The 25,553-nt window shown below is 38.9% G+C and overlaps 3 protein-coding genes across 3 annotated transcripts in view; 1 reads left to right on the plus strand and 2 right to left on the minus strand.

The window, feature by feature from the left end:
- Window positions 1-6,629, minus strand: part of avil (advillin) — a 9,509-nt gene extending 2,880 nt beyond the window's left edge. The window contains exons 1-14 of the mRNA XM_005739523.1: window positions 6,577-6,629; window positions 6,323-6,449; window positions 6,057-6,131; window positions 5,671-5,867; window positions 5,486-5,594; window positions 5,290-5,400; window positions 4,109-4,314; window positions 3,945-4,023; window positions 3,711-3,809; window positions 3,472-3,625; window positions 3,219-3,319; window positions 2,433-2,570; window positions 2,179-2,337; window positions 969-1,148 (exon numbers count right to left, since the gene is read on the minus strand). Coding sequence (XP_005739580.1) covers window positions 969-1,148; window positions 2,179-2,337; window positions 2,433-2,570; window positions 3,219-3,319; window positions 3,472-3,625; window positions 3,711-3,809; window positions 3,945-4,023; window positions 4,109-4,314; window positions 5,290-5,400; window positions 5,486-5,594; window positions 5,671-5,867; window positions 6,057-6,131; window positions 6,323-6,382 — 1,668 coding nt within the window. The 5' untranslated portion in view covers window positions 6,383-6,449; window positions 6,577-6,629. The remainder of the gene's footprint in view (window positions 1-968; window positions 1,149-2,178; window positions 2,338-2,432; window positions 2,571-3,218; window positions 3,320-3,471; window positions 3,626-3,710; window positions 3,810-3,944; window positions 4,024-4,108; window positions 4,315-5,289; window positions 5,401-5,485; window positions 5,595-5,670; window positions 5,868-6,056; window positions 6,132-6,322; window positions 6,450-6,576) is intronic.
- A 4,466-nt stretch (window positions 6,630-11,095) lies between these two features.
- On the plus strand, window positions 11,096-17,972 carry olfml3b (olfactomedin-like 3b). The gene is made up of 3 exons (XM_005739524.1): window positions 11,096-11,276; window positions 12,208-12,493; window positions 15,468-17,972. The coding sequence occupies exons 1-3, from the start codon at window positions 11,178-11,180 to the stop codon at window positions 16,250-16,252; spliced, it is 1,170 nt and encodes a 389-aa protein (XP_005739581.1). The 5' UTR covers window positions 11,096-11,177; the 3' UTR covers window positions 16,253-17,972.
- Window positions 17,973-18,717: 745 nt separating this feature from the next.
- cdk2 (cyclin dependent kinase 2) lies at window positions 18,718-22,042 on the minus strand. The gene is made up of 7 exons (XM_005739525.2): window positions 21,574-22,042; window positions 20,899-20,976; window positions 20,670-20,790; window positions 20,389-20,559; window positions 20,113-20,214; window positions 19,826-20,029; window positions 18,718-19,584 (listed from the first exon to the last, which is right to left on the minus strand). The coding sequence occupies exons 1-7, from the start codon at window positions 21,687-21,689 to the stop codon at window positions 19,480-19,482; spliced, it is 897 nt and encodes a 298-aa protein (XP_005739582.1). The 5' UTR covers window positions 21,690-22,042; the 3' UTR covers window positions 18,718-19,479.
- Window positions 22,043-25,553: the final 3,511 nt, after the last annotated feature.

Below are 25,553 nucleotides of genomic sequence, written 5' to 3' on the forward strand. Positions count from 1 at the left end.
ATATATATACTATATATATATATATATATATACTATATGCTCAAAAAATGCATCCAACCAGTTATATTCATTCATGGTTATTGACCATCAATTTGTTTCCTTAACAGCCTCCACTCTTCTGATGATGCCCTCTTTCCTTTGGTATTTGATTCTCTTCAGCCACAAGAGTCTTAGCTATGATAAGCCCTGATGAGAGATGCTAAGGTCTGACTTTCGGTTCCACCCAAAAAGTGCAGAGGCCTGTCTGGGCCTGCTGAGTTAGTCAGCTCGAAACTGTGAGAAACAATTTCTCTACAGTCCTTACAGCACACTTATATTAAAATCTTAATAAAAACCAAAAATTACTATCTGTACATTACTTTATTCTTTTTTTGGAGGAAGGACATCCACCATTAAACTCTTCTAAATCAAACATGTGGAGCTACCACTGTTGCAACCCCTTCAGACAAGGGAGCAGCTGCTTTTACTGTTTCTAATTAATTCAGAGAAAATTTACATGCTTGTTATTCTTACTAACCTTAGGGTACCTAAACCTTAAATACTGTTCGTTCAGGTGCCTTTAAAAATCAGTTTGATAAGAATATTTTACTCATTAGCCCTTAAAGCTTCATCGTAAAGCCACATCGTTGAATTACTGCAAGAACCCGTCATCTGTTCCTATTTTCTATGTAAAGGTGATAGACAGAAGGGGATTTTTATTAGTCTCTTTTCGGCAAAGGGACCTCACCTATGCACCCAAAACTCGGACTTTCAAAATGACTATTCTCTTAATTTAGAAAAATGATTTTTTTTTAAATACTGTGTGAAATGTGACTCACCCCTCACTGTGAAGAAAGAAATCTCCCCAAATAGTTAGACATTTCTCTCCAGATATCTTTCATCATGAATTATATTACATTAAAGAAGAGACAAAAATGCTCTAAAGGGCCTGTCAGTTTCTCTGTCTAAAATAAAGTTGTATCTTTTACCTTTCCGCACCAGAGATACATTCCTGTTTGGCTCTTGAGCAAAAACACATCACTAGAGTTTAGAGAGGTGGCCAGGGCTGGGACCTCGATGGTTTTTGTGTTAAACTGGTCAGTCCCGTGAACCTGGAACAATCTCACTGGAGGCTCAGGTTCTGAAGATCCTTTTCTAGATGTGCCGCCCTAAAGGGAAGAACAAAAATATCCTGTACAGAGTAGCACTTTGTAATAGGGCAAGCAACAAACGGTGTGATTCCCATAGAATTTAATAACATTTCAATGTATGTCATCTATAATCACAATGTAGTTTAACAATTAACAATTTAACATCAAGTTGGTAAAAGTTCAACTTTTTACAGATAAAAAAGGAAAGGAGACATTATACTGTCATTTTCCATAACTATATCTAATGCATAACTAATTTGAAGTATTGAGCAAGCAATGCTGATGAATGCATACTATCAGGTAATTTACTAGAAGAACAACTAAAATTTCTCCATCTTCAACTTTAAATGTTGTACTTTGCAGGGTTTTTTTTGTGTGAAAATAACAAAAAGAAAGCAAATAAATTATTAAACTGTGCAAATGAAAAAGCATAAATATATGTATTTATATATCATATTCAATAATTTATTGTTGATTCTCTTGTGTCCAAGTCTGGGTTTGCGTGTAATTTTGCAGTAATTTTAACTGGAAATAAAAAAATATGAATTAAGATTTGGCTCCATCAGTATAAAAGATCACATGGGCCTATGCTTGTTTTTTCTTATAAGTAGAAAAGGGAGAACGATTATTAGCACATTTTTATATGCAATGAAAGGCGTGTCCTTTCATATTTGATATGTAATAAAAAAGAAAAGTGAAATGGGAAAAAACCAAGAAGCAAAACAAAAGAAAAGGAAAAAAAAAAAAATAAAACGCTCAAGTAAGACACCAGTAATTTAAATTACTTGCAGTATCATTTGTGACTCTTTTCATTAAACAGTAACGTTGTAAAAACTGAATGATTCTCTTCTTATTCTAGAGTATCAAACAGTGAGGATTTATAGGTAAATATAATTTCATTGTAATGCATTGAAATTCCACTTAGTTTTAGGGAAATTCTACCTAGCATATCACGTATCATAAAGTGTTACCCTGTACTGTTACAAAACCAGAAGTGGGGTGTTTATGTTTCAAATGAAATAAGGGTAAGTTGAGAGAAGAGTCTTACTTCAAAGATAACCAGTTTTCCTTTGAAAATTGCCATGAAGTGTCTCGGCTCCCTGCCCATAGTTACTCTCACTTGAACAGGCTCTCCGTTGTACTTTTGATCTAAGCTCACAGCCTGGAAAGCCGAGGCAGCCAGCTCGTCCTGTGTCGCATGACGCCCCTGAAATTTCAAGTGACACAAATCTCATACGGTACAGTGACACATACAAAGAGGTTTAGGTGTGTGATTGTGAATTGCTTTAACTGTGACCTCACCTGCCACATATAGAGCAGGTAGCACTTCTTGTTGTTAACCAAGTAAGTGTAGAGGATCAGGTAGCAGTCTCCTCCATAGAGGTATCCATACCACTGGGGGTCCATAGGGGCTAGCTCAAGGTTTTCAATTCTCCACACCTGGGCAGGTCAAAAGTAAATTAACATGGAATATCTGCACTTTCTCTGTGAAATCATCAACATGAATGTTTAATTTGAAGAGCTGAAAGCTTCAAACAGACCATAGAGCAGCATCAGCAGTATTTGATTTTCTCCTGATATAAAGTTTTAAAATCTGTAAGTATGTTAGTGACCCCGTGAGGCTACACCGGTAATTACACCAGAAGGAGGGGAAATAGGTGGTTGAAGGACAGAAAGCAGTCTTTCCTGTTCTTTAATTCTGATTAAAAAATAAATAAATAAACAAATAATAACTGAACTCTGTGTGGTTTAAAGAGGCCCACAGGTTTGAGACTGATTACAGCATAATCAAGTCATCATTGCTGGTTTTACAAAGTAGGCTGTCACACAGAATGAGAACTTTTTTTTTAGATACTTAGCATGAGATTTTGATATTTTGTTTATTTATTTTTGGTGACATATCTGTGAAACCCTGTTCAAATGACACCATGAGATTATTATTTCGACTTCTAGCTAGGTTTTTAATGACTGATTGTTACATTTGATGGACTGTTTATGACGTGGGAGGAGTCTTTGATGCAGAGGACTGTTTGATGCAACTGCATTACTGATAAAAATGTTAAATTTAAAGTTAATTTATTCCTATACCTCTACTTGACCTGTGCCATTGTCCACCATCCTCTCTTGTGCAGCAACCTCTGGCTGGGCGTGCATCAATGAAGCATCAAATTTCTCCTGTGTGACATGAGCTAAAGAAAATATGATGATAAAGCAATGTTATAAAGATACTGTGATCAGAAGTAACTTGTATTTATGTTGGTTTTCTTTTAAAATCTGAAGACTTTTTTGTTATATGTGTGTGTGTTTCTTTCCCCTCCTCTGAATTCACAGCTACACGTACCGATCCTTCCTTTTGTGTTCACTTTTCCCAGACCTTGAGTCTGGTCTTTCACAGTCCACCTCTGGAACAGCTGCTTGAAGAGAGCTGACTCTGCCCCATCATTCACTGTCTCCACATTTGTAGTGATCGGGTAGTTTTTCGCTTTAATGAAGTCCTACGACGGCAATTCAATTACAACAGAGGAAATAAATATGACACCTTTCATCAGTTAGGTAAAAGCTCTTAACAGTTCCTCTCACCAAAGCTCTGGTCATAGCGGCCTGTCGTTCTTCTTTGTTTGCTTTCTTCCCCTTCCATACAAAGATCTTTACCCCTCCCTGGTCCAGGATATAGGAGTCCTAAAATAATAAGATTATTCGTAGTAATTTTACAAAACTAAGTCATTATATTTTAGTAAATATGGAGTTTTAGCTCTAGCTCATTGTTGTGGTTGAATATTAATGTGTATATTTGTTTTTTGTTTAACAGCTCACATCATGGTTAAGAAGATCCTGAACTAGTGGTCTCGTAGCAACTTCTGTGACCCTCATCTGGCCGTCTGCATCTGAGATCCTGAAATGAAAGTCATTAACAAATAAAATACTGCAAAATTGAATCTTAACATAGGTATGATATCAGTTGTCGGTGAGCTTCTCACTGGTAAAGTGTGAGTTGTCCCTTCTGTTCTTGGTCAACTGCTTCATCAGGAGGTCCGTCCTTCAGCGCTACGGTTCTTTCTCCAAGCGTCTCTGTCATGAGCTCCATGGCCTGAGGAGAACTGCTCTCAGCTTCACCCTCCACCACTCTGATCTCTGCCCGACCTCCTCTCTCTCTGTCCCGGATGTCTTGGGCCAGCAACATGCCCTGAGAAACAGCAAAGTAACAGTTTACTTCTACATACTGGACACTCAGTACCGTAATCTGCAGTAATATCTTATTTTCAAAAGTATTTTTAAAGTACAAGCTGTCGCAATGTCCAAGAGTTGGGAAGCTGGAATATAATTTGGTCATTTCCTCAGATAAACCTTGTTTTAAACATCCTATTAAACATGTAAAAACATGTGAGTTGGTTTTGTGAGCACTGCAGAAACAGACATCCTGGCAGAAATAAACTGTTAAACTGTTTGTGTGTGCTTCTTAGATCAGAATCCCCTTTAAAATAAGTCATATTTGAATTAACATTATGTACCTGTACTTCACTTCCAGCCTTGTACTTTGTCTTTTTTTTTTAACTGTGTTTTTAATGCGCACCTGTATTTCTTCACTTTTAAATCAGTGTTATTTGCTTTTCAGTTCAGACTTTCTGCGAGCATTTGTTAGAAACCTCTTTTATCGTGCTACGTTTGCTTGTCCGAACATGTGAGCTTACTATTTAATAAATATGACTGAATCACCTACAGAATAAAATTACAATATGCAAACATTCACTAGATAAAGGCTCTTTATGAGTTAAAAGTTTAAGTCACTTTTGCAATGATATCATCTGTATCTTAGTTTCTTCCTGCAGAGCATTTAACCCTCTGCAGGAAGAAGGAAATGAGCTTTAACTGTGCACACCCACAACTCTTCATAGCAGATTTCATAATGATACTTAACTGGCAAAATAAGTAAAAGTATTAAATATTACATACATAAAGCACAGAGTATAGAGATTTTAATATGAGTAATTTAGATTAACTGAACCTGTAACTACACCATACCGGTACAGTTAAGGTAAGGGTAAAGGTTACTCATCACAAGCCCTTTTTGCACATACTTTTCTTATTTCTTCTTAAATGTATATTCCAGTATGAGTATCCCATCCAACAGCACTGTTACACTTAAAAAATAAAATCTTACTTTCAGCCTTTCTTGTCTGTTACTCTTTGGTCCGTTCCACTGAATGATGTTCTTGCCCAAGTCCAGCACAAACACATCTGAAAGGTTAAAACTCTTCCAGCTCATCTCCACCTGAAAGAATAAAGCATAAAGCAATCTTTCTGTCAGATATAATCTGTCCAGTAATGTTATATAACTGCTTTGAAGTATGGCTCACCTCCTTGGCAATCACCCTTTTCTTTCCTTTCACATGGAGCAGTCTCTTCACATCATATGTGTTGGTTTCAGTGTGTCTCATGCCTGATGCAACACCGCCTTTCTTGTAGCTAAAAATATTGGCATGATAATTTTTGTGGTTTCTTTTACTTTATATTAATAACTACTGTGCTGGCATTCACTCACATTATTCCTTGTTTGAAGTAGCCCTTGAAAGTGTCAGATTCGTGGTCCTGGACCTCTCGGTACTGAATCGGGGAAGAGCCCAAAAATTCATCAAGCTGTACGGTGTAAATAGCAGCAGAACCCTGCTCATCCTGAGTGGACTGTGAGCCGATCCAGTAGTGGATGTTATAAGACAGAGAGTTGCCCACCTTCTGGGTCTGGAGAAGTGCACAATTGTGTCAAGACTGTAGTGTATAGCAGGAATCAGAGTATTTAGTTACCACTGACTACTCAAAGAACAAAACCAAATGGAAAAGTGTTGAAAACCAATAGCAGAATTAACTACATAATATGCAGTCCTTGAATCTAACAGTGTAATAGTGCATCAGTGGCCATCACAGACTTACAAACAGAAGCACGTAGCAGTCGCCTTCAAAAAAGCTTCCGTAAGATTTCTCAGGAACTTGAACCAGCTCCATTTTCTGTTGCACAACAACAAAAACATAGTGTCTTTATTTTCATGTTCACCAAACACATCTATACATCAGATTTAACAACTACTTCAATCATCACTGCTCATCACCTGCCAGGACAAACAGCTGAATTAGATTTTTGATTTTTTTTTAAACAGCTACAATATTATAATTGTCAATACTGCAGCAATTAAACTTACCTCAATTCTCCAGATTATAATCCCAGGGCTGCGGGTTACTGCTCGAAATGTTTGGTCCATGTTGCCTGGATGCACTCAGTTTCAGCGGCACTTTGGAAGCTTCGTTTTCCTTTTCTGGAAGACTAAACTGATATTTTAGTGCACTGAAGATAATTTCCTTCTTTACAAACTTATTTACAAACTACAAACCAATTCAAAATCATGTGAAATACTGTTTAAATCTCATAATGCAAGAATTATCCAGCCATACATACCCAGTATCCTTGTCTGTAGAGGTTCCTCTAAGCTTATATGATCTCCCAACAGCTGATTTTCCGACTGATAGCCAGAGACCCTCAGTTCTCATCCTGATAGTGCTCCGAAAAGATTTGCATCACTTTGCATGTTTCAGGAGGTTACAGAGCATTCTGCCCAATCATTGAGGAAGAAGCGAAATCCTGTAGGCAAATGTGCTGAGAAAAAAATGAAAAAAAGGATTGGCTCATATTCAAATAGACACACAGTAACACTGACCAACACGTCTATTAGTTTCCCAGCCCACTCGGTCCAAGACTGCAACATTAGCACCATATATGGATACCTGTGAGTACATAAACTGTGTGTTAGTAAAACACGTGATAATGAGCTTACAGGAGGAAAAGTATGATATTCTGTAACTGTGCAGCGGACAGAATAATATTGTAGTACTACAAATTGTGTTGTAGTATCTGATAATGATATGTTACTGCTAATTACTGCTACTGGTAATAATAATAATTAGCTTTCTATATCATATCATTATATAATAATGTATAGTTTCTATCTTGTACAAAAATACTGTAGAATAACATTACAAATGAAAAATAAATATATACAGTGCAGCTGATAAAAACAAGTTTTAACTTTTAATAGCAGATTTATGACAATTTTATTCACAGTGATGAGTTCACACTGGGATGACGTCAGTGGGGAAACTTGGATCACACGGTGCAACAAAGAAGTTTGACAAAACTTCAGATTGTAAAGGACTCATAACCTTAACATCAATTATTTATTTATATTATTAGCAGTAATAGCTACAATAGGAATTGTAACTTAAATACTCACAAATAAATATGATTATTGTAACTTTATTTTCTGTGTTTCTGTGTTTTTTGTTTCAGGAGGTGATGACTGCTGTTTGGTACTGTGGACCCATCCTCCTGAGTTAGTCGGGACCTGCCAACATCAGGACTTTTTCTTTTAACTAAACTGTCCTCTGAGAGTCTGATGGTGTTCAGAGAATTAAATATTTAAATATTTAAGAGACTGCATGCCGGCATCCGAAATCCAGCCTTCCTCGGCGCTAACGCTGTACACGTTATTCAGCAGCACCACATTTAGTCTGCTTGATCTACATTGTTTCCAAAAGACATGTGAGAGTGTGATTGCCAGTATAGACACACCTACCATTGCCGGTTCATGTAAAGTGGTTTTCCTTTGTGTGATACCAGCAGTTCTGCAGAAGCAGGAGTGGCTCATTAAAAGTCACTTTTTTCACTTTAGTGTCCCTCATGTCATTAATGGTAGAAGATACCCACCAAATTTGGCTCTGATCATGTAACAGGGACAGAAAGAGAATCGAATTCATGTGAAATCACAGGAAAAGAATGAAAAGTAGTGAAAAAAACGAATGCTTCTTGCTTGAATTTCAGTGATGAGCATTCATGAGCCCGCCCACTTTTCCTCATTTAACAGGGAAACATTTTCATATCAGCACAAGCACAGGTACACGTGCCGCTTTTTCACAAACTCACAACACCACATCATTTAATGATATACCCCTAACCTTTTTCATAGACATATCTCCACTGATTGTTCTGACTTGAATGTCCTGTTCTGTTTTGCCAGTCATAAAAAAAGACTCAAATAAATCAACCCGCACAAACAAACCTCAACCGGTAACAGTGCAAAGTGGAGCAAAGCAAAGTCATAAACAAGCCTTGAGCACTGTAAACACAACAGACCTTTAGTTGTAGTCATGCAGAGCGGCAGCTGAAGCATTAGTGGTGTGACCTGAATCATATACATAATTCTGCATTTGGATGTGAAAGCCTAAGAGTCCAACCCTGCACAACAGAGTGGCAGCAGCAGGAGCAAATTGTTTACAAAATGAAGTAGTTTGATGAGCGTGCTACCAGCAGATTTTACCTGTTCAGATACAGGAAAGGAAAAATCTTTGGATTTAAACAGGTCACAGAGGAAGTTTCCACACAGCCTGCTCAGTTCTTAGTACACCCACATACATCGCCTTTGCAGGGTAACATGATTTGTTAAAAGTAAAGTTTGATGTGCAGAATTTAAACACATTTAAATGAAAGCCATACATGTAGAGTATATATTTTATTTATCTGTATGTATGAAAACCCTGAGCTGCTTAACCATTACAGTGGGGAGATCCAGTGACATTTTGCTGCCATGGTTTGTGTCCACTTGCCCCCTCAGAAAGGGATTCTCAATCCAAATGATCCAAATGAGATCCTGATGGGATCAATGTTACGCCTTCACTATCATCAGTAGATGATATTATCAGTGGGCTGGGTGCGAGCCATACAGCATACTGCAGTAGGTCTGTAAATATGAACATGCAAATCGATCCCATTGCGGTCCATAAAGTATGAAAATGCTACTGTTTTGATTAGCAAAATCTATTTACAATTTCATATATACTGGGTGTACTGGATCTACTGGTTTCATTAATTGCCACATGACACACAATCGTGTCATTATACCCATTATATCCATTATATCCATGAGCCATCAGTGTAAAAAGGGATAAAATATTTTGAATCCCACAACTTTTCACACATGGCTTTATGTAACCTACAAAATCAAACAAAGAAAGAATAACCCCCCCTCAAAATTCATGAAGTATACACCTGTAAAACTGGAAGAATATATTATAACATTCATAATTACAGGTGCTCACAGGTTTAACAGGCAACGATATACCACAGTGTTAAATGCAGCGACCCAGTGTTTGACTCTTCCCCCTCTTCACTGCACTATAGTTGTATTTTTAAATGACAGGGGTAAAACAACATACATAGATATAGTTTTAGAGCAAGCTGGAAAAACAAAATAAATACACATTTTAGAAATATGTTTGTATGCCATATCATTAGAGAGGAGACCAGACACATTATCTGCTTCTCTTTCCCTGTAATTCACTGCTCTAACTATGGTTTCTGTTATCCAGGCCACATCTTATTGCTGTGAGAGCTAATACAGCTGGAAAACACTGCAGACACACTTGTAATATTCACATTTTAACTCAACAATCTGAGTTAAGAAAAGGAAAGCACATATACGGACCGATCAGACCATTTTAAACAGTGGAGAAAAAGTCTAGCTTTTCTTTAAACTTTGTATTGAATCAGGCTCCACCCTCAGCCACTGCTTTCATATAAACCAGGAAGGAGTACTGCGGTCTCAGACATAGGTGACTCAGACATACATAAATAAATATATAAATACATGAACACCAAAGAAAAAGAAAAAGAAAAGGAAACCAAAATACTAACGCTTGATAATAAGCTAATGAAGCTGTAGTTTGAATGTGTATGTCACACTTAGTGAAGCTGGATCTTTTGCAGCTGAAATATCTTAGTTCCTAATCACAGCATCTGTCCTCTCGAGACAGATGGTATAACCATGGTACTTGCACTTGCAGCAATGTGCAATACATGTCTCCCTGTGCCTATGTGGGTACTCTTTTAGTCCTTTGAGTGATCAGTAAGGCCAGGAAAGTGCTATATAAACAGCAGGCCAATCGAATAAGCCCTGCACAACTATGCTTATTGATCTATAACAGAGATAGTGCACATGTGGGGGATGTGTAAAGTTAAATGAATCACACTATAGTTATTTATTAAAATGCAATTTTGTGGACATCCATCCATCTGAAGACAGAGCTGAAGCCTATCCCATTCGTCACAGAGCGAGTGCAGGCCACACTGTCAGTCCATCACAGTGTTGAGTTGACAATGGGATCATATTGCTTTACAACCAGTGTGCACAGGAGAGTAGACTAAATCAACAAAATGCACTTTTAGCATCATTTGGGCATGTAAGCATTTTTAAAGACATGCAATAAAAATCTTATTTGTGTCACAGCTACGTCCTATAGGGGTCGCTATAGCAGATACTCTGCCTCCATCTAACTTCACCCCTCCTTCACTACATCCGTGTACCTCCTCTGTGGTCTTCCTCTTTTTCTCCAGTCTAGCAGCTCCATACTCAACCTCCTTTGTCCAGAATATCCACTATCCCACCTCTACACTTGCTCAATCCATCTCTAACTTTCTAACACTCTAACTTTGTCTCCAAACTGCTGAACCTGAGCTGTCCCTCTGAAGTACACATTTCTAATCTTGGTCACGCCCAATAAAAGTCTCATTAAAAAAGAGTCTAAGTATAAAAAACTTTTAATTTTTCAGAGTAAATGCTGCAGAGACTTTGTGACAGAGATCAAAAATAACTGCTGGTTTCTTGCCCCTTATGCTGAAGTTGTACTTCCTTGACTCATCACTGTAATTCACATTTTAGTTCCTTGTGGTGCTGCTGATGTTCCAACTTCCTGAAACCTAAACATGTATTTAAGCATTATGATATGTATAGCTTAGCTTTTCAGTTTGTTTGTCAGGTGTGGATGTCGAAGGTAGAAATAAGAAGCACAGACTGTGCGCCTCCATCTTCACAGATGTTATTGGCTCCTCCCAGACAGCTTAGTAAAACATTCCAGCCCACCTCTGGGAATCTGCTGGCTCCTCGGCACACTCTAACTGAACTTCAGTCAGGACTTTACAGGAGTTAAAAGAGACTGAGCTGACACAAAATGAGAGGACTTGTTGTCTTGGTAACTTTGGCGTGCTTCGCCACAGCTCAGCACCAAGCACTGATTGACTACTTGGAGCGGAGGCTGCTTGCTATTGAGGTAAGACTCTCTTTACCTCCCTGCCGAGCCCTGCGCTCCAGAGTCCCTCTGAAAGGAAACTTCTAGGGACAGAGGCAATGGAATGCAGATGTGGCCGAATCCTGGAGAAATTACTGGAAAATACAGCTCCTTTAAGGGTACGGGGACTGTGGCATTTTTGTCTGAGTTGTGAGTTAGAAATGGGCCTCTGAAGTTTGCTTAGTCAAGGTATACGTGCACGTATGTTACCAACAAAAAAAAAAGAGTTTATGCAAAATTGCATCAGTGAAAAAACTTTTTTTGAGGGCAAGTAGTTTTCTGGCATCACAAAGAGATATTCTAAAAAACAAAAAGGGCCATGCAGGGCTAACCTTTTTTTCTATGATGGACACAAATGTATTTGGCTTAATTGGACAAAACTAAAACACAAGAACAGACTGACTGATTGTCAGTCATGTCTGTAATTTAATTTAAATGAGAAGCACGAACCTTTTTAACACACTTTATTAAACTGAACTCCCAAAAATGCTATTTACCCACATCTAACAGTCTCAGCTCATGTCATGTTGAATGATTACCTGTGGGAAGGATCTCTTTTCATTTCCTTCTTCCACAGCCGGGTCATGGGTCAGGCTCGACCACAAAGCACCCAGCTGTATTCTGCATTCAGCTCATAGACACTCGAGCTGGGTGGAAACTTGCCACGTGTGGGCTGAAGCCGGTTGTTTGATAGATGGGTTTTATTCTTATTATTATGGCTTTCTACCACAGTGTTTACTGAGCCTGAAAAGGACATCAAATTATGGTGTTTTCATTGCAGTCAGTGCTCTCTAGAAATCCACTCAAGCTCACTGTATAACACACATCCTATTTATTATTCTGAGTGCTATACAAACAGGGAATACATGTCTGATCATATCTCAGTTATGACTAACCACCTTTGTTAAAACAGGACAGGATCTCTCTGTGGCACGAGCAGACCACCCGCTATGCCTCCGAGCTGCGGGAGCTGAAGCAGCAGATGGTTTCCCAGCTGGAGAACCTGGACAAAGAAAAAGAGGCACTGAGGATGAATATAGACAGCGTGGGGACCAGGGTGGACCGGGTCGAGCGGGAATTAGACTATCTGGAGACACAGAATGGGGCTCAGCCGTGTGTGGATGTGGACGACAAGCTAATAGAGCAGCAGGTGACTGTGGTGAAGGAGAAACAGAAGTCCAAATATTCACAACTCTCAGGTGAGAAATGAAATCTTTACTAAATACCCTGATTTTTTTTTATTGGGGATGAACATGACATGCTTGAGCAATGCATGAATAATGTGACCAACAGTTCAAGTCAGCTGACAGTTTATTAGGTATACCTTACTAGGACCGGGTGAGACCTACTTTTGCCTTCAGAACTGCTTTAATATTGGTGGCAGAAATTCAACAAGGCGCTAAAAACATTCCTCAGACATTCTGGTCCATATTATCGTGACAACATCACACAGTTACTGCAGATTTCTCAGCTGGACATCCATGATGTGCATCTCTGGTTCCACCAAATCTTGCTCTACAGCATTGAGATCTGGTGACTGTTGAGGTTATTTGAGTACACTGAAATCATTGTCATCGTCTAGAAACCATTTTGTGGTGGTTTGAGCTTTGTGACATGATAATTGCACTGCTGAAGCAGCCATTAGAAGATGTGCACACTGTGGTCATGAAGGGTCAACAACAAAACTGGGGTAGGCTGTGGTGTTTAAACAATCCTTTGTTGGTACTAAAGAACCCAAAGTGTGACAACAAAGCATCCTATAAACCATTAAACCACCATCAGCCTGCAGCCTGAACTGTTGACACAAGGCTAGATGCAGCCATGCTTTCATGTTGTTTACAGCAAATTCAGACCCTGACATCAATCAAGACTCATCAGACCAGGCAACAGTTTTCTATTCGTCTGTTGTTCTATTTTGCTGAGCCCGTGTGAATTGTAGAATCAGGCCTCAGTTGCCAGTTGCTTACCTGTCAGGAGTGGTGCTTGATGTGGTCTTTTTCTGCTGTAATCCATCTTCTTTGAAGTTCCGCATGTTGTACATTTGTTGTCGCCTTCCTATCATTTCAAAGCAGTTTGGCTATTCTCCTCTGACCTCTCTGTAAACTCTACAGAGGACTGTGTGGGAAAATCCCAGCAGATCAGCACGTTCTGAAATACTCAGAAAGCACTCAGCCCATCTGGCACCAACAACCTTGCCACGTTCAAAGTCACTGAAATGACCTTTCCTCCCCATCCTGATGCTGTTTTTAAAGAGGCTGCCTTAAACACGTCCACATGTCTAAATGCTATTGCTGCCATGTAATTGGCTGATTAGATATCTGGGTTAACAAGCTGTTAGACACATGTACCTGGTTGCCAGTAATTGCATATTTATTTCATTGTCTATGAGAGCCAACTCACATATATATTTAAAAAATTCACAACTCGCCCTGCAAGGACCCGAGCTTTATCCTTAAAGCTTGGGTCCTTTGCCAGAGGCCTGGGAGCTTGAGGGTCCTCTGCAGTATCTTTGCTGTCCCAGGACTGTGCTCTTTTGGACAGAGGTCTCAGATGTTGTTCCTGGGATCTGATGGAGCCACTCGGCCAGTTCACGGTTCACTGCCCCAAGTGCTCCGATTACCACTGGGAATTGGGTTGTTTTAAAAAAAAAAAATAATAATAATGTTAAATAGCCAGTTTGAGATGACAGAGAAAGAGATTCTTTCTTTCCCGTCCAACTGAGTAGATATTCTATTATTAAAAATCATAAACGATTTTTGATAACTCCAGTAATCATTACTGCAATTTGCATCATTTCAGATGAATGTAATGCTGCATTAAATGAAAGTTCTTTTATTCTTAAAATTACATTTAGTGATCCCAAGTGTCACTTAAGTGTTAAGTGTTTTGAGAGGCAGTGCCTTTTAGTTTTTAAGGAATGTTCTAAAAATAGCTTGGCACTGTCGTTTTTAGCAATCTGTGTAAAGCTGGAGGAAATGGTGCAAACTCTCTTTAATGTCAGACAGACTCACATTTGGTAAGCTTGTGCGTTTTTATGGCACCAGGACTGCATGCAGAATTCATTTACAAGCCAGGAAAATAAAATTAAAACAATTAATTACAGTTAACTAAAGGAATGTGTCACCAGTGCAAGGGTGTCTGGCTGATGTAAAAACAATGCAGAATTAAAAATACAAGCAGCAATGATTGTGCTCCTGCACTTTCATGCATGTCGAGTTTTACTGGAGTCAAGATGTTTCCTGCACTAATTTGGATGCCATGTTTCCTGGATTGTAACTGGTTTTGCATAAACAAGTTACCTAACACGTCCTGTGTCCATTAGTTGGTGTTTGAGAACACCCACTAATTATATGTCATGCTGCTGTTTACCATGTGTGGAACCCACAATGAAAACCTGATGATCATTTACATTTAATGATGATTATCACCTACAGCTGATTTCCAGATACCACGGTGGCATTATGAGTGTGACCTAATACTGACACGTAGCTCGGATTCTGCACATGAAGTTTGGGACAGATTGGACAGTGCACATTTGAGATCTAACAATTTTTTTTTGTTTTGTTTTGTGTCAAAGGATTGATTTTGACATGCTGTAATAAACAAACTCCTCTATGAAAAGCTCTTCAAGCAAAAAAGCCAAAAACTTCAGTTTTGGCCATGCTTCGGCCCTCAAATGATAAATAATTGAGAACACAGAAACTTGTTTGTGGGATAAATTGATCCCTGAATGGGCTTTCTCATGGAAGTACCCGTCCTTCCACAATATGAGAACAGCCATATTTATAATGCATATGAGCTAAATTTACTTTAATTTTCTAATAAATGAGTAGTTTAATCTATGGGCACAGGAACATTTCTCTCTTTATTGGTTTTTCTTTCATGGACAGTAGACAAACTTATTAATCACACAAAAGGAAAATGATGCTTTATAGCCAATTTAGCAACTGGCTGTTTTATCTAATTAACACTCAACTGAAAGCAGAGCTGACGCTGATGACTGGTGGGAATGTTATTAGTTTTTCATGGGAACCATGAATGTGTGTGCCACATCTAATGGAAATAAAACGAGGTGTTCTTTCTGAACCACAGCTATAAATAGTACAGACGTGACTAGAATATTTGAAAACTGCCAGCTGTGTCGAGTAAAGCCTGTCCTGCTCTCTGTTTCAGACTGCAGCGACATGATCTCCAGCATAAAAGCCATGAAGATATTGAAGAGAGTCGGAGGGCAAAAGGGCACCTGGACTAAAGACACCAACAGGGCCTCTGGGAAGGTCTACATTTTTAATGGGACGGAAGACGACATCATCCACGCGTTTGCCTCTGTGCAAGACTTCACCCGCTCGTCGGGCATGTCTCTGTCCAGTACAGTGAAGCTGCCGTCAGCCTGGAGGGGAACAGGCCACGTGGTCTACAACAACTACGTGTATTACATGAGTCAGGCTGACGAGTTAAAGGTGGTTAAACATGACCTGCAGAATAACTCTCTGACTGACAGTGCAGTGTTTCCTGTGCAGGACCACGTCCCCGTGTATGGTCTGACCCCAGAGACGGTGATTGACCTGGCTGTGGATGAGGAAGGCCTGTGGGCCATTTACGCCACACAGCAGAATGAAAGGTACATCTCTCTGGCTAAAATGGACACCACCTCACTGGATATTGAGCAGATGTGGGACACAAATTGTCCCAGAGAGAATGCAGAGGCGGCCTTTGTCATCTGTGGCACTCTGTATGTTGTGTACAACACCAAGCAGGCTGGACGCTCACGAGTACAATGTGTGTTCGACGTCAACGACATGGTGACCAGTGAAGATGCACCGCTGGTTTACTTTCCAAAACGCTACGGATCTCACTCAAGTCTGAAGTACAATCCCCACGAGAAGCTGCTCTACGCCTGGGATGATGGCTACCAGATCCTGTACAAGCTTACCATGAAGAAGAAACTAGAGATCTGAGCTTCTCTAAACAGCCCTAACGCTGTATTCTGAGAGGTTTTAGCTTCTAAACTACAGATGAGGTCTCAAAACTAACGATTTTGTAGAATTTAAGATCATTTCTCACCTTTCAGGGAGTTTCAGAACAGCTTAAATATAAAATCTTGGACTCTAACATTGTAATCCACTTCTCATAAAACCTGGAAGCTGCAATAACACAACATTTACTGTAGGGACTGTGAGGCAGGAGACAAACCTAAGAAATGAACAAGAGTCTGTGATGATTCTTTCATGCTACATAGACGTTATTAGGAAGTGACAAAGCTTCATTACAACAAAAAGGAAACGTGAGTGGTTCCCCAAGTGTTGGCCATCGCACACTGGTGGGCAGTTAAGGTACTGTTGGTGGGCCACAATATGATATTTACAAAAAAAAATAAATGTTAAAAGGAAATACAAGAAAAATAAATCTGAGGATATGAAGTAAAGAAAATACTCAACCTTTATTGTCGACACTACATAGATGGTACAAAAATACTGCTTGTGAGATGATCAGGATGAAAAAAGAGGACGAAAACAGCCAAGATTCAGGAGTGTGAGACTGTAATTATGCATCATAATTTTCTTTTCACAAATTCAGAACTAATTTCAAAATGCTCAGATTTATTTTGTGATATCTGGTGTTTTGTGGCTACCTTAACCCCACTTCTAACGAGACTACACCGTGCTTCCATCTTTAGAGTTGTTTCTCCATCTGCTGTTGAGTGGACCGAAACAGATATACTGTACTTACCCATGATTAGCTGCTGTCTAAGTTTCTGCAGTGGCTCCAGGCACTTTTGTGTGTTCACAGATATGAGGCAAATATTCAACACATCCTTTTAATAGCATAAAACCTCTGTCAAACCTGCCACTTCTATACCTGATATTTGTCATATCAACATGAATCTTTATACCCCAAGTGCTTATCAACTGAATCCAGCTTCTTGAATCTTCCTTCTCAGCTCATTTGTACTGACTCCATTGGATTTTAACATGACAGTTTTGTGTAGCATTCACAGTAATCTTGTCCGTGCTAGTAAATACACAACATTAATTACACCCTAGGAAATGTTATCTTTTGTAGCTTGTTAATTTAATATTTTTTAGTGTTCAGATTTATATCATAAGCACTGTTAACATAAAATACAACCACTGTGTAAGGTGAGCTGAAAAATGTAACTCCGACATTAGGATACTGTATGTGCAAGAAACCGCTAGCAGGCTAGCACCCTGTGCATTATCTGCACTCTTCCCACATGTTGAGCACATGTGCATTTTTGCTAAATACCACCCAAAAAATGAGCAAACAGCACCACTATTGCGATTACTATTCTTTGATGTTTATTAATTTATATCTGAACATAACTTTCTTACTGCCATTTCTTCTACACTTATATCTCCTTTTCCCCCGCTATCATATTTTTTCCTAATAACTGTTCATTATAAAAATAACTGGCAGACTAACCATTTTAAACAAGGCTGTCAGTGTTTTTCTATGTACAGTATATAAAGATTGATATAGAAATATTTAAGCATCCATGTAAGATTTGACTCTGCTACACAGTTGCCGCATTGAGCGATGTGGAGCGTTATCCTGCTGGAAACAGCCATCAGAAGCTGGGTACACTGTGGTCATAATGAGATGGACCACAGACACAGATATCAAATGGTGTGAAAATAATAGTGGTTGTTGAATATTATGTTATTCATGATTATAATAAATCTGAAGAAATTTAATTGAATTATGAGTGCTTTATTGATTTTAGTAACGTGTGTTGTCCTCTGGGGTTAAGAAGACCGCACAGGACAAAGTGGTGCAATAGGGACAAACTGTCACGCCATACTGCTTTCCAACACATCTCTGATTTTGAATGTTTAAAATGTGAAGTCAACCAATTTTGTCGTGTTGACAACAACACAACAAAACAGGCAGCACAATTTGACCATCTTGACCATGTTTAAATGCACTGAGCTGTCGTCATTTGACTGGTTGATTCAGCAGCTGAACAGGTGGATCTAACAGAGTGGCCAGTGAAATATTTAAACTTCCGTTTTGCTTCACATCGAATGTAATTTGTAAGACTGCTTTCCTAACCAGTCCAAAAGTCTTTGGAGCTATAATTTCTCATATAATTTTATCATTAATGATTGCCTGACATTTCCAAGAATGATAAAATTACAGAATCAAGCTTTTTAAAAACCACATTCATCATAAGTACTTCAGTCCATCTGCAGGCTGCAGACATGGTCTTGTATGCTTGATTGGCCAAAGCTTAATGAAGCATGAAAATAATTTCACAACCAGACGGTCTGTGAGACTCTGGTATTTGAGTTATATAAAGCGCTTGGTAAAACTTCTACATCTGTCTCAAAGTGTAAGATTTCGCTCACCCGTCCAAAATAAAAATTGGTCGAGTTTATAATGTATCAATAAAACCAGTAAAGAAGTTTAAACAAGTTTATTTTTTCCTAACTGTAAATAAACATTTGTAAAAATGGCTTAAAATTGACAGTAAGAAAAGAGGCAACAGTTACATAAAATCTGAATTACAATACATTTGGAACATTTTTATACCCGACTGAGTTTGCTGAGTAATCCTGCCATTAAACCTGAATCCCACCAGTAATTAAATGAAGGTGCACTTTTAAAAATCAATTAACGATAACTGGGATTCAAACCAAGCTAGAAAACCACTGCTTTCATCTCAACTCTCTCATTGGAGTTGTGACCGATTCACTTCAGCCCATCGTAATCAGCTGCTGCTCACCCACCGTTATTTGCACTACCCCACAAACTTGTTTGATCACGTTTAATTCTAACTAACCTATTACTTCAAGATGGACATGCTAAAGACAACATACCATTAAAATTTGGAAATATAATGTTATACAAATAGAATGGGTCTAACCAACCTGCACTGACTCAAAGCCCATCATAAATACATCAAATATGACAAGTTGCATATAAATATGCAAAATAATTATATTGAAAATTACAGTTAAATCCTCAAAACTATGATAAACATTGAAACAGTGAAACTCTCACGACAAGTTGCTTCTCGAGGGCTGGTTTTAGTTACTGAAGAATCCAATGTATTCTGTAGTGTCCACTTTTTCCCGTCCGTTTGAGTCATGAACCTGAAGCATGGCGAGTCTTTATTGCTTAGATATAGCTGGCATTAAAAGAGCCTGTTATTTTGCACGACTCAGAGTCTGAGGTGGGGAAGTGGCATGGAGACATCACGGAAAAATCGATGCACAAGAGCATTTTTGGCAGACAGCCTTTTGTTTGGATCGTAGTTCAGCATTTCCTGTAAGATCGAAAAAAAAAGAAAGAAAAGCAGTCAATGAATACAGCCACGTGCTTCAGTCAAAAACTAACACAAGTCGTGGAGTTCATGACACTGTTCAGGGTGCACAGTGGTCAACTCTCTAGTCTGAAAGGGACACTTTCACAGGAGAAAATATTCAGATAGGCAAAGCAGAAAGAAGACCAACTTCTTTGGCCATGAATATATAATGAAAGTGCCAATAAATCAGAAATGTTCTCACCCCGAGCAGTTCTCTTCCATCTTCGTCAAGAAGAGGCACCACTTTTGATAAATCCTGCCGAGCCCACTTGGGGAAGGTTGGTTTGTAGTCAGGCATGGATGTGACTCCGGGCCAGACGGTCTCGTCAGGCGTCCCCAGAGTACGAAAGATTCGGAATAACTGATCTATCTCCGAGTCACCGGGAAACAAAGCCCTCCTGGTGACCTGTGGGCAGGGAGACATGGTTGGTGTCTTTTGTTCATTTTGGAGCTTTTTCTTTTTTGCTGTTAATAATTAAAGTATGTTACCATTTCAGCAAAAATACATCCAAGACTCCAGATGTCAACAGCTGTGGAGTAGTACTTGCAGCCCAGGAGAATTTCTGGGGCTCTGTACCAAAGTGTTACCACCTGAAAAATATCACAGGAGTAAACAGTTGTTGCATGCACTGAGCTAAGAAATTGTAGGTGCCATTAACCTACATAGTAGAGACCACATGAAAGCAGAGCAAGCACATCTGAAGTTCTAGCCGTTTATAATCTTATAACTCTAACATTTACTTAGGTAGGTTGTCAACGCCTTACTTCATGTGTATATGCGCGGACGGGTACTCCGAAGGCTCTTGCCAGGCCAAAGTCAGCCAGCTTGATCTCACCCTGGGCGTTGATGAGGAGGTTCTGGGGCTTCAGGTCTCGATGGAGAACCCTGTGAGAGTGGCAGAAAGCCAGGCCTTGCAGCAGCTGAAAAAGATAGCTCTGCAAACACAGCAAAATATGCTCAGTTGAGTCAAGCCTGACTTCCAGAGTACAATTCTTAGCAGTATTAACTGCTGAAAGTATGAATTCAAATCTGCTGTGATGGTTACCTTTACTAGAGGCAGCGGGATACCAGTGACTGAGGAGGAGTCCATAAACTTTTTTAAATCCTGGTGAAGAAACTCAAAAACAAGATAGAGCTTGTTCTCGGTGTGGATAACATCGCGTAATCTGCAACATGTTGACAGGTAAGTTGGCTTGAAAAAAAAGCAACATCAAACAAGTAAAACAAGAATACTGCAAGCATGGTTTAGACATAGCTGTAACATAAGCACTTACTTGACAATATTTGGGTGACTGAGTTCTTTGAGAAGCGATATCTCCCGGATAGCTGTGCTCGGTACGCCCTCTGTTTCCCTGAAATGAACAAACGGTAAAAGAAACAGGTTTTTATCTAAGCCAAGCATGTACTTTAGTATCCTGGCAGTCTGACAGCTGATCAAGTCCTGAAAGCTGAAAGAAACAACACTACACCTTTAAGCAGCGCACCTTATAAATTAGCACAGATTAGACACGCTAATGATTTAGTTTTCTCTGGTTTGAAACAAAGGTCACAAAGCAAGCAACTTTGACTAACGGCACATCTGAATTTTCAGTAAGGTTTTCTGATGCAGCCTGAGGAAAATGATGGCGATTTAGATCTGGGACACTTTACTGTTATTTACGGATTGTGTTTTTATATTATAACAAGTTACACGTTAATACAACACAACAAGCTCATATGAGCTGTAAGGTTATGTAGGTGTCCTATGTAAGAACTGCTCCTTCTGTGGCCATGAAGACTTTGCTCTTATGTCCAGTGTGGTTGTAGGAAGTTAACTGATGAAACAGTCATGCCCTGATGGAGCCACGAGGTGAGTAAACTGATTACATCAACTCTTCGGCACAGTAAAACTTGAAAACTAACGTTAGCCTGGTAGCCCGAGGATAAACAACAATAGTTTGTTTACTTACGTGTCCAGCCTGATTTTCTTCAGAGCGACAGTTTCTCCCGTCACTTTGTTCTTGGCTTTGTAAACAACCCCATACGTGCCCTCTCCAATTTTCTCAACTTTCTGAAACGAGTCCATCTCGTACCAAGCGCAGGTCTTTAAGCGGCAATTAGCCTTTTAGCTCTTTGTGTCGAAGCTAACGAAAGCTGGGTAGCTACTGAGGGAAACCTCACATATAACCATGTAAGTAACTGCTGCTCAAGGCTTCTTCATCCGGTCTGCACGCGCCACAGGTTTAAGACTTAATTCTGACTGAGGATAAACTATCTCAGGTCAGCGCGAAGTAGCTAAAAACAAAAGAAAGAGTCATTTGCAGACCCTGTTCATAACAATATCCGTAAAATGTTTGGTTTTGCGCGGCGGTGGCGGCTCGTTTGAAAAAAATCAGAAGCAACACAACAGCGTTTCCCGCGTTAGACTGGAGGAGTTCGTTTTTGTGTTCCAGACACACCGATAGTTGTAGGTGGGCGGTAGTCTAAATGCTTTTCTCTTCCACTTGGGTCCTATTTGAAAAATTGTTGTGCATGGTACTGCTCTTATCGATTAAAGAAATAATTTTAAAACATTTTTTTATCGGCTAATTTTAAATTCTTAGCTTCTGTTTAACAAAAGGGTGCAAGTCGTGATATAGAGCGGTGTTGTATCGGGATAACAAGGAAACAGTTAACAAACACCCTCACAGGTCACATGGTTGAACGGCGACGTCGCTATACGTAAACTACGTCGGAAAGACACGAACAGATTATAAAGTGTACAGAACGCATACTATTTACTGTCTTTCTATCTATGAATGTAGCCACAATTCACAGTTTTATAGATGTGTACTGCACAAATATGAACAATTATTTAAACACATACACAATCTAATGCAAAATATAAATGCAAAATAAAAAGCATGAGCAACATTGTGTATAGCATAATAAAAACATTAGTTGTCTTCACATCTATGATATATCTTCTGCATCTTATATATACAGCAGTTTTAAAAGTTAGAAAGCTGTTTTCCTAATCCTAAGAACTTTTACTTTCTATAGTTATTCAAACATGGTGAGATCAAAAATAAATAAATAAATAAAAGAGAACAATTTGCTCTCTTCAGTGGCAGGAAGTGTTTGTAATGACCCACTAGATTATGGAGCAATGCTTTCCAAGTTCTGTTTTTTAACTGTTTTTCTCTTGCTCTCTGTTTTGATTGAAAAACTAAACTAATTAACAGACATAGTGATGGATCTGATATAGTGTAATAGGACACATCTGTACTCAAATAATACCTTTGAAAAAGGTCTGGTAATGTGTGTCCACCTGCAGATCCTTTGTGTTCTTTCAAAGGGGCAACTGGATTTAACACTTTCTTCACCTCAGGGACCAAAATGACCTGCTGGGTACCAGTTAAAGCTCGCTTGTGGTTTGTGAACAGGAACCCTGAGCTAGCCTCTAACCAGGGGATAAGCTGTACCATTTTTTTTAAATCAGACTTGTTGGCTATGATAAAGTATCTGTCAAATACAACACTTTGTTATATAGAGTTATACACTCACCATCATCCTAATTCGGCAAACAGGTTGAACTGCTCATTAATGCAAATAAATATCAGCCAATCACATAACAGCAACCCAGTGCATTTGGGCACATATACATGTTCAAAGCGACCCGCGGAAATTCAAACTAGACATCAGAATGAGAGAAACAGGTGGGTAAGGTGAATTTAAATGTGGCATGGTTGTTGGTACTGATTATTTCACAGTACCAATGTCACAAACCTTTAAATCTGTAAGGATTTAGTGATGGTAAGAGTATTTTTGACTTATCACATTAGCAAAATTATGAGTAGATCTAATCTGGTGTTATATGATTATGCTGCAGTTGTTTAAAGACACACATTCATTGTTAATGTTATCGCTAACACCCGTGTTTTTCTCTGGTATGCCAGATGTCCGCTTTAAAGAAGGTCAATATTGATCTGAAATTTTAACCGCAATTGTGTTTAAGTCAGTAGGTTCCCCCTGCAGCATGAAGAAACACCCTCATTTGGTGCTAAGAGACACAGAAAGCATTCATTCCAGTACTGCACATGATCGAAGCCCGCAGGCCCAACACGTCTCCATGTTGCATATTTATATGTGAAGTGACGTCTTTGAGCACCACAAAGATGTTAGTTCTCATTTCATTGTGTCGGCTGTACTAAGTTTCTCCTGTAGATGATCACTGATCAGTAAAATTACGACTGATCCACAGAAAGTGACGCATGTAACTTGTCTGAATATTTATCTGTCAGGAGGAGGATTCAGATTTTCCCTGTTCTCCCTGCAGTTTAGAGGAGTTGGTTTCATAATCTGTGTGGACAGAGGTAATTAGGAAGCAAGTTTCCTGTCAGGAGATCTCCCACAGCCTGAATAATCTGATGGTGAATCATAAGCAGCCTTGGCGCAGGTCCTGCGTACAGCAGATTAGCCTGCTGATTGTTCTGCTCCATCATGTATCAGTGGAAGCTTCGTGTTTGTAGAAGTAGTTGTGCTGTACGTGTTTACCTTGGTTTGTGGTTTCTCTTTAGGCAAATCTTCTTTTTGTGTCTAGTAGAAAAATACAAACGATGAAAAAAAAAATGAGGAGAGTTTGTTTTAAGCCATTTGAACACACCGAATGACTACTGATGGCTGCTGTGGTCATGAACTGATTTGACTGTCTAGTCTGGTACTTTTCATATACCAGATGGCTTTATTGATCTGGTTTGGGGTCAGTTCTAAATCACATCCCTCGGTTTCTAATAGTGCGTGAAAAGAGAAGCCTGTGTGACTGTTTGACTTCAGTTTTGTTGACACGCTCTATATTGATTGTGCTGAAATAGTTTTTGAGGATTCCAGGCTTTACTGGCCTTGTTATTAAGTGCAAATGAGAAATATTTATAATGTCAAATAATTTGTGCAGAAAATGATCAGATTTCACAAAACAAGGTTCTGTGTTAATTCCATAAATTCCCCGAAACCCAGGAACAAATTTATTAAGATAATAAAAAGTGGAGGCTAAATAAGCCTATTTGTGGTACGTGGTATGTTAAGTCAGGTGCTCCTTGTGAGGCCATTTTCTCCTCCTGAACTCTGTTGAGTAGCGCATGAGGGGTCACATGTAGTGCAGCCTGAATAGTCTCACGGGCATGAGAGAACATTACTGGGAAAGCCACCAGTCACTGTCAAAATGACTCTGTATGACTCTGTATAATGTATAAGAATTTATCTACACAAAGTGGAAATAAGAAAACAAAAAAGCCAAACAAACAATTAATAAAACAACTGAAAATAGAAAATTAGAAAGTGGGGGATAATAAAAAAAAAGCAGTCACTTTACACTTTACCTTCTTACTGATTTAACATGTTGCTTGTTATACCTGAAGGAATTTTGTGTGTATGTGTGTAATAAGTAAAAAATTAGTCTGAAAAGTGTTTTTCCTCCTCTTTAACAGTTTTCTGAAACACAACCTCAGTGGGGAAGCTGTAAAAAATGAAAATAAAAACAAATTTAGAAAATTTGCAGATCTAATAAACTCACGTTTTATTTTCAATTAGAACTGAAAACATTAAATTGTTTAAAGTGAAAAAAAAAACCCTTTCTCCTCTTTAGTCCAGAGATTTTCCAAATCTTGATTCCTCTGACTGCAGAACAGTTTGAAATTTTGCGTCAGTAAATTTTAAGTGATCTTTATCCCAGAGACGACGGCAGCATTTGTGGACCATGTCTTCACAGATAATGAGTTCTGGAAGTGTTCCTGAGCTCCTGCAGTCATTTCCATGACAGAATCATGTTGTTAATGCAGTGGTGCTGATTTTTGGCCTCAAGCTTACTTTTTTCCTCTTCCCTTCTGCAACTCCAAGATGCTCTTTTTATACCCAATCATGTAACTGATTTGTTGGCAGTTAAACTAATTAGCTGCAAAATTTTCCTCCAGCT

This window comes from Pundamilia nyererei, unplaced genomic scaffold (genome assembly GCF_000239375.1).
Source record: "Pundamilia nyererei isolate P.nyererei 1_Seehausen unplaced genomic scaffold, PunNye1.0 scaffold00092, whole genome shotgun sequence".
Classification (NCBI taxonomy): domain Eukaryota; kingdom Metazoa; phylum Chordata; class Actinopteri; order Cichliformes; family Cichlidae; genus Pundamilia; species Pundamilia nyererei.

What these genes read in the sequence shown, in the direction of transcription:
- olfml3b (XM_005739524.1), top strand. Translation starts at nt 11,178, where the DNA reads ATGAGAGGACTTGTTGTCTTGGTAACTTTGGCGTGCTTCGCCACAGCT. An exon ending in GGAGGCTGCTTGCTATTGAG is followed by an intron (nt 11,277 to 12,207) that starts GTAAGACTCTCT and finishes TTGTTAAAACAG; the next exon opens with GACAGGATCTCTCTGTGGCA. An exon ending in CAAATATTCACAACTCTCAG is followed by an intron (nt 12,494 to 15,467) that starts GTGAGAAATGAA and finishes TCTCTGTTTCAG; the next exon opens with ACTGCAGCGACATGATCTCC.
- cdk2 (XM_005739525.2), bottom strand. Translation starts at nt 21,689, where the DNA reads ATGGACTCGTTTCAGAAAGTTGAGAAAATTGGAGAGGGCACGTATGGG. An exon ending in TCCCGCTGCCTCTAGTAAAG is followed by an intron (nt 20,560 to 20,669) that starts GTAACCATCACA and finishes CTGTGTTTGCAG; the next exon opens with AGCTATCTTTTTCAGCTGCT. An exon ending in TCCGCGCATATACACATGAA is followed by an intron (nt 20,215 to 20,388) that starts GTAAGGCGTTGA and finishes GATATTTTTCAG; the next exon opens with GTGGTAACACTTTGGTACAG.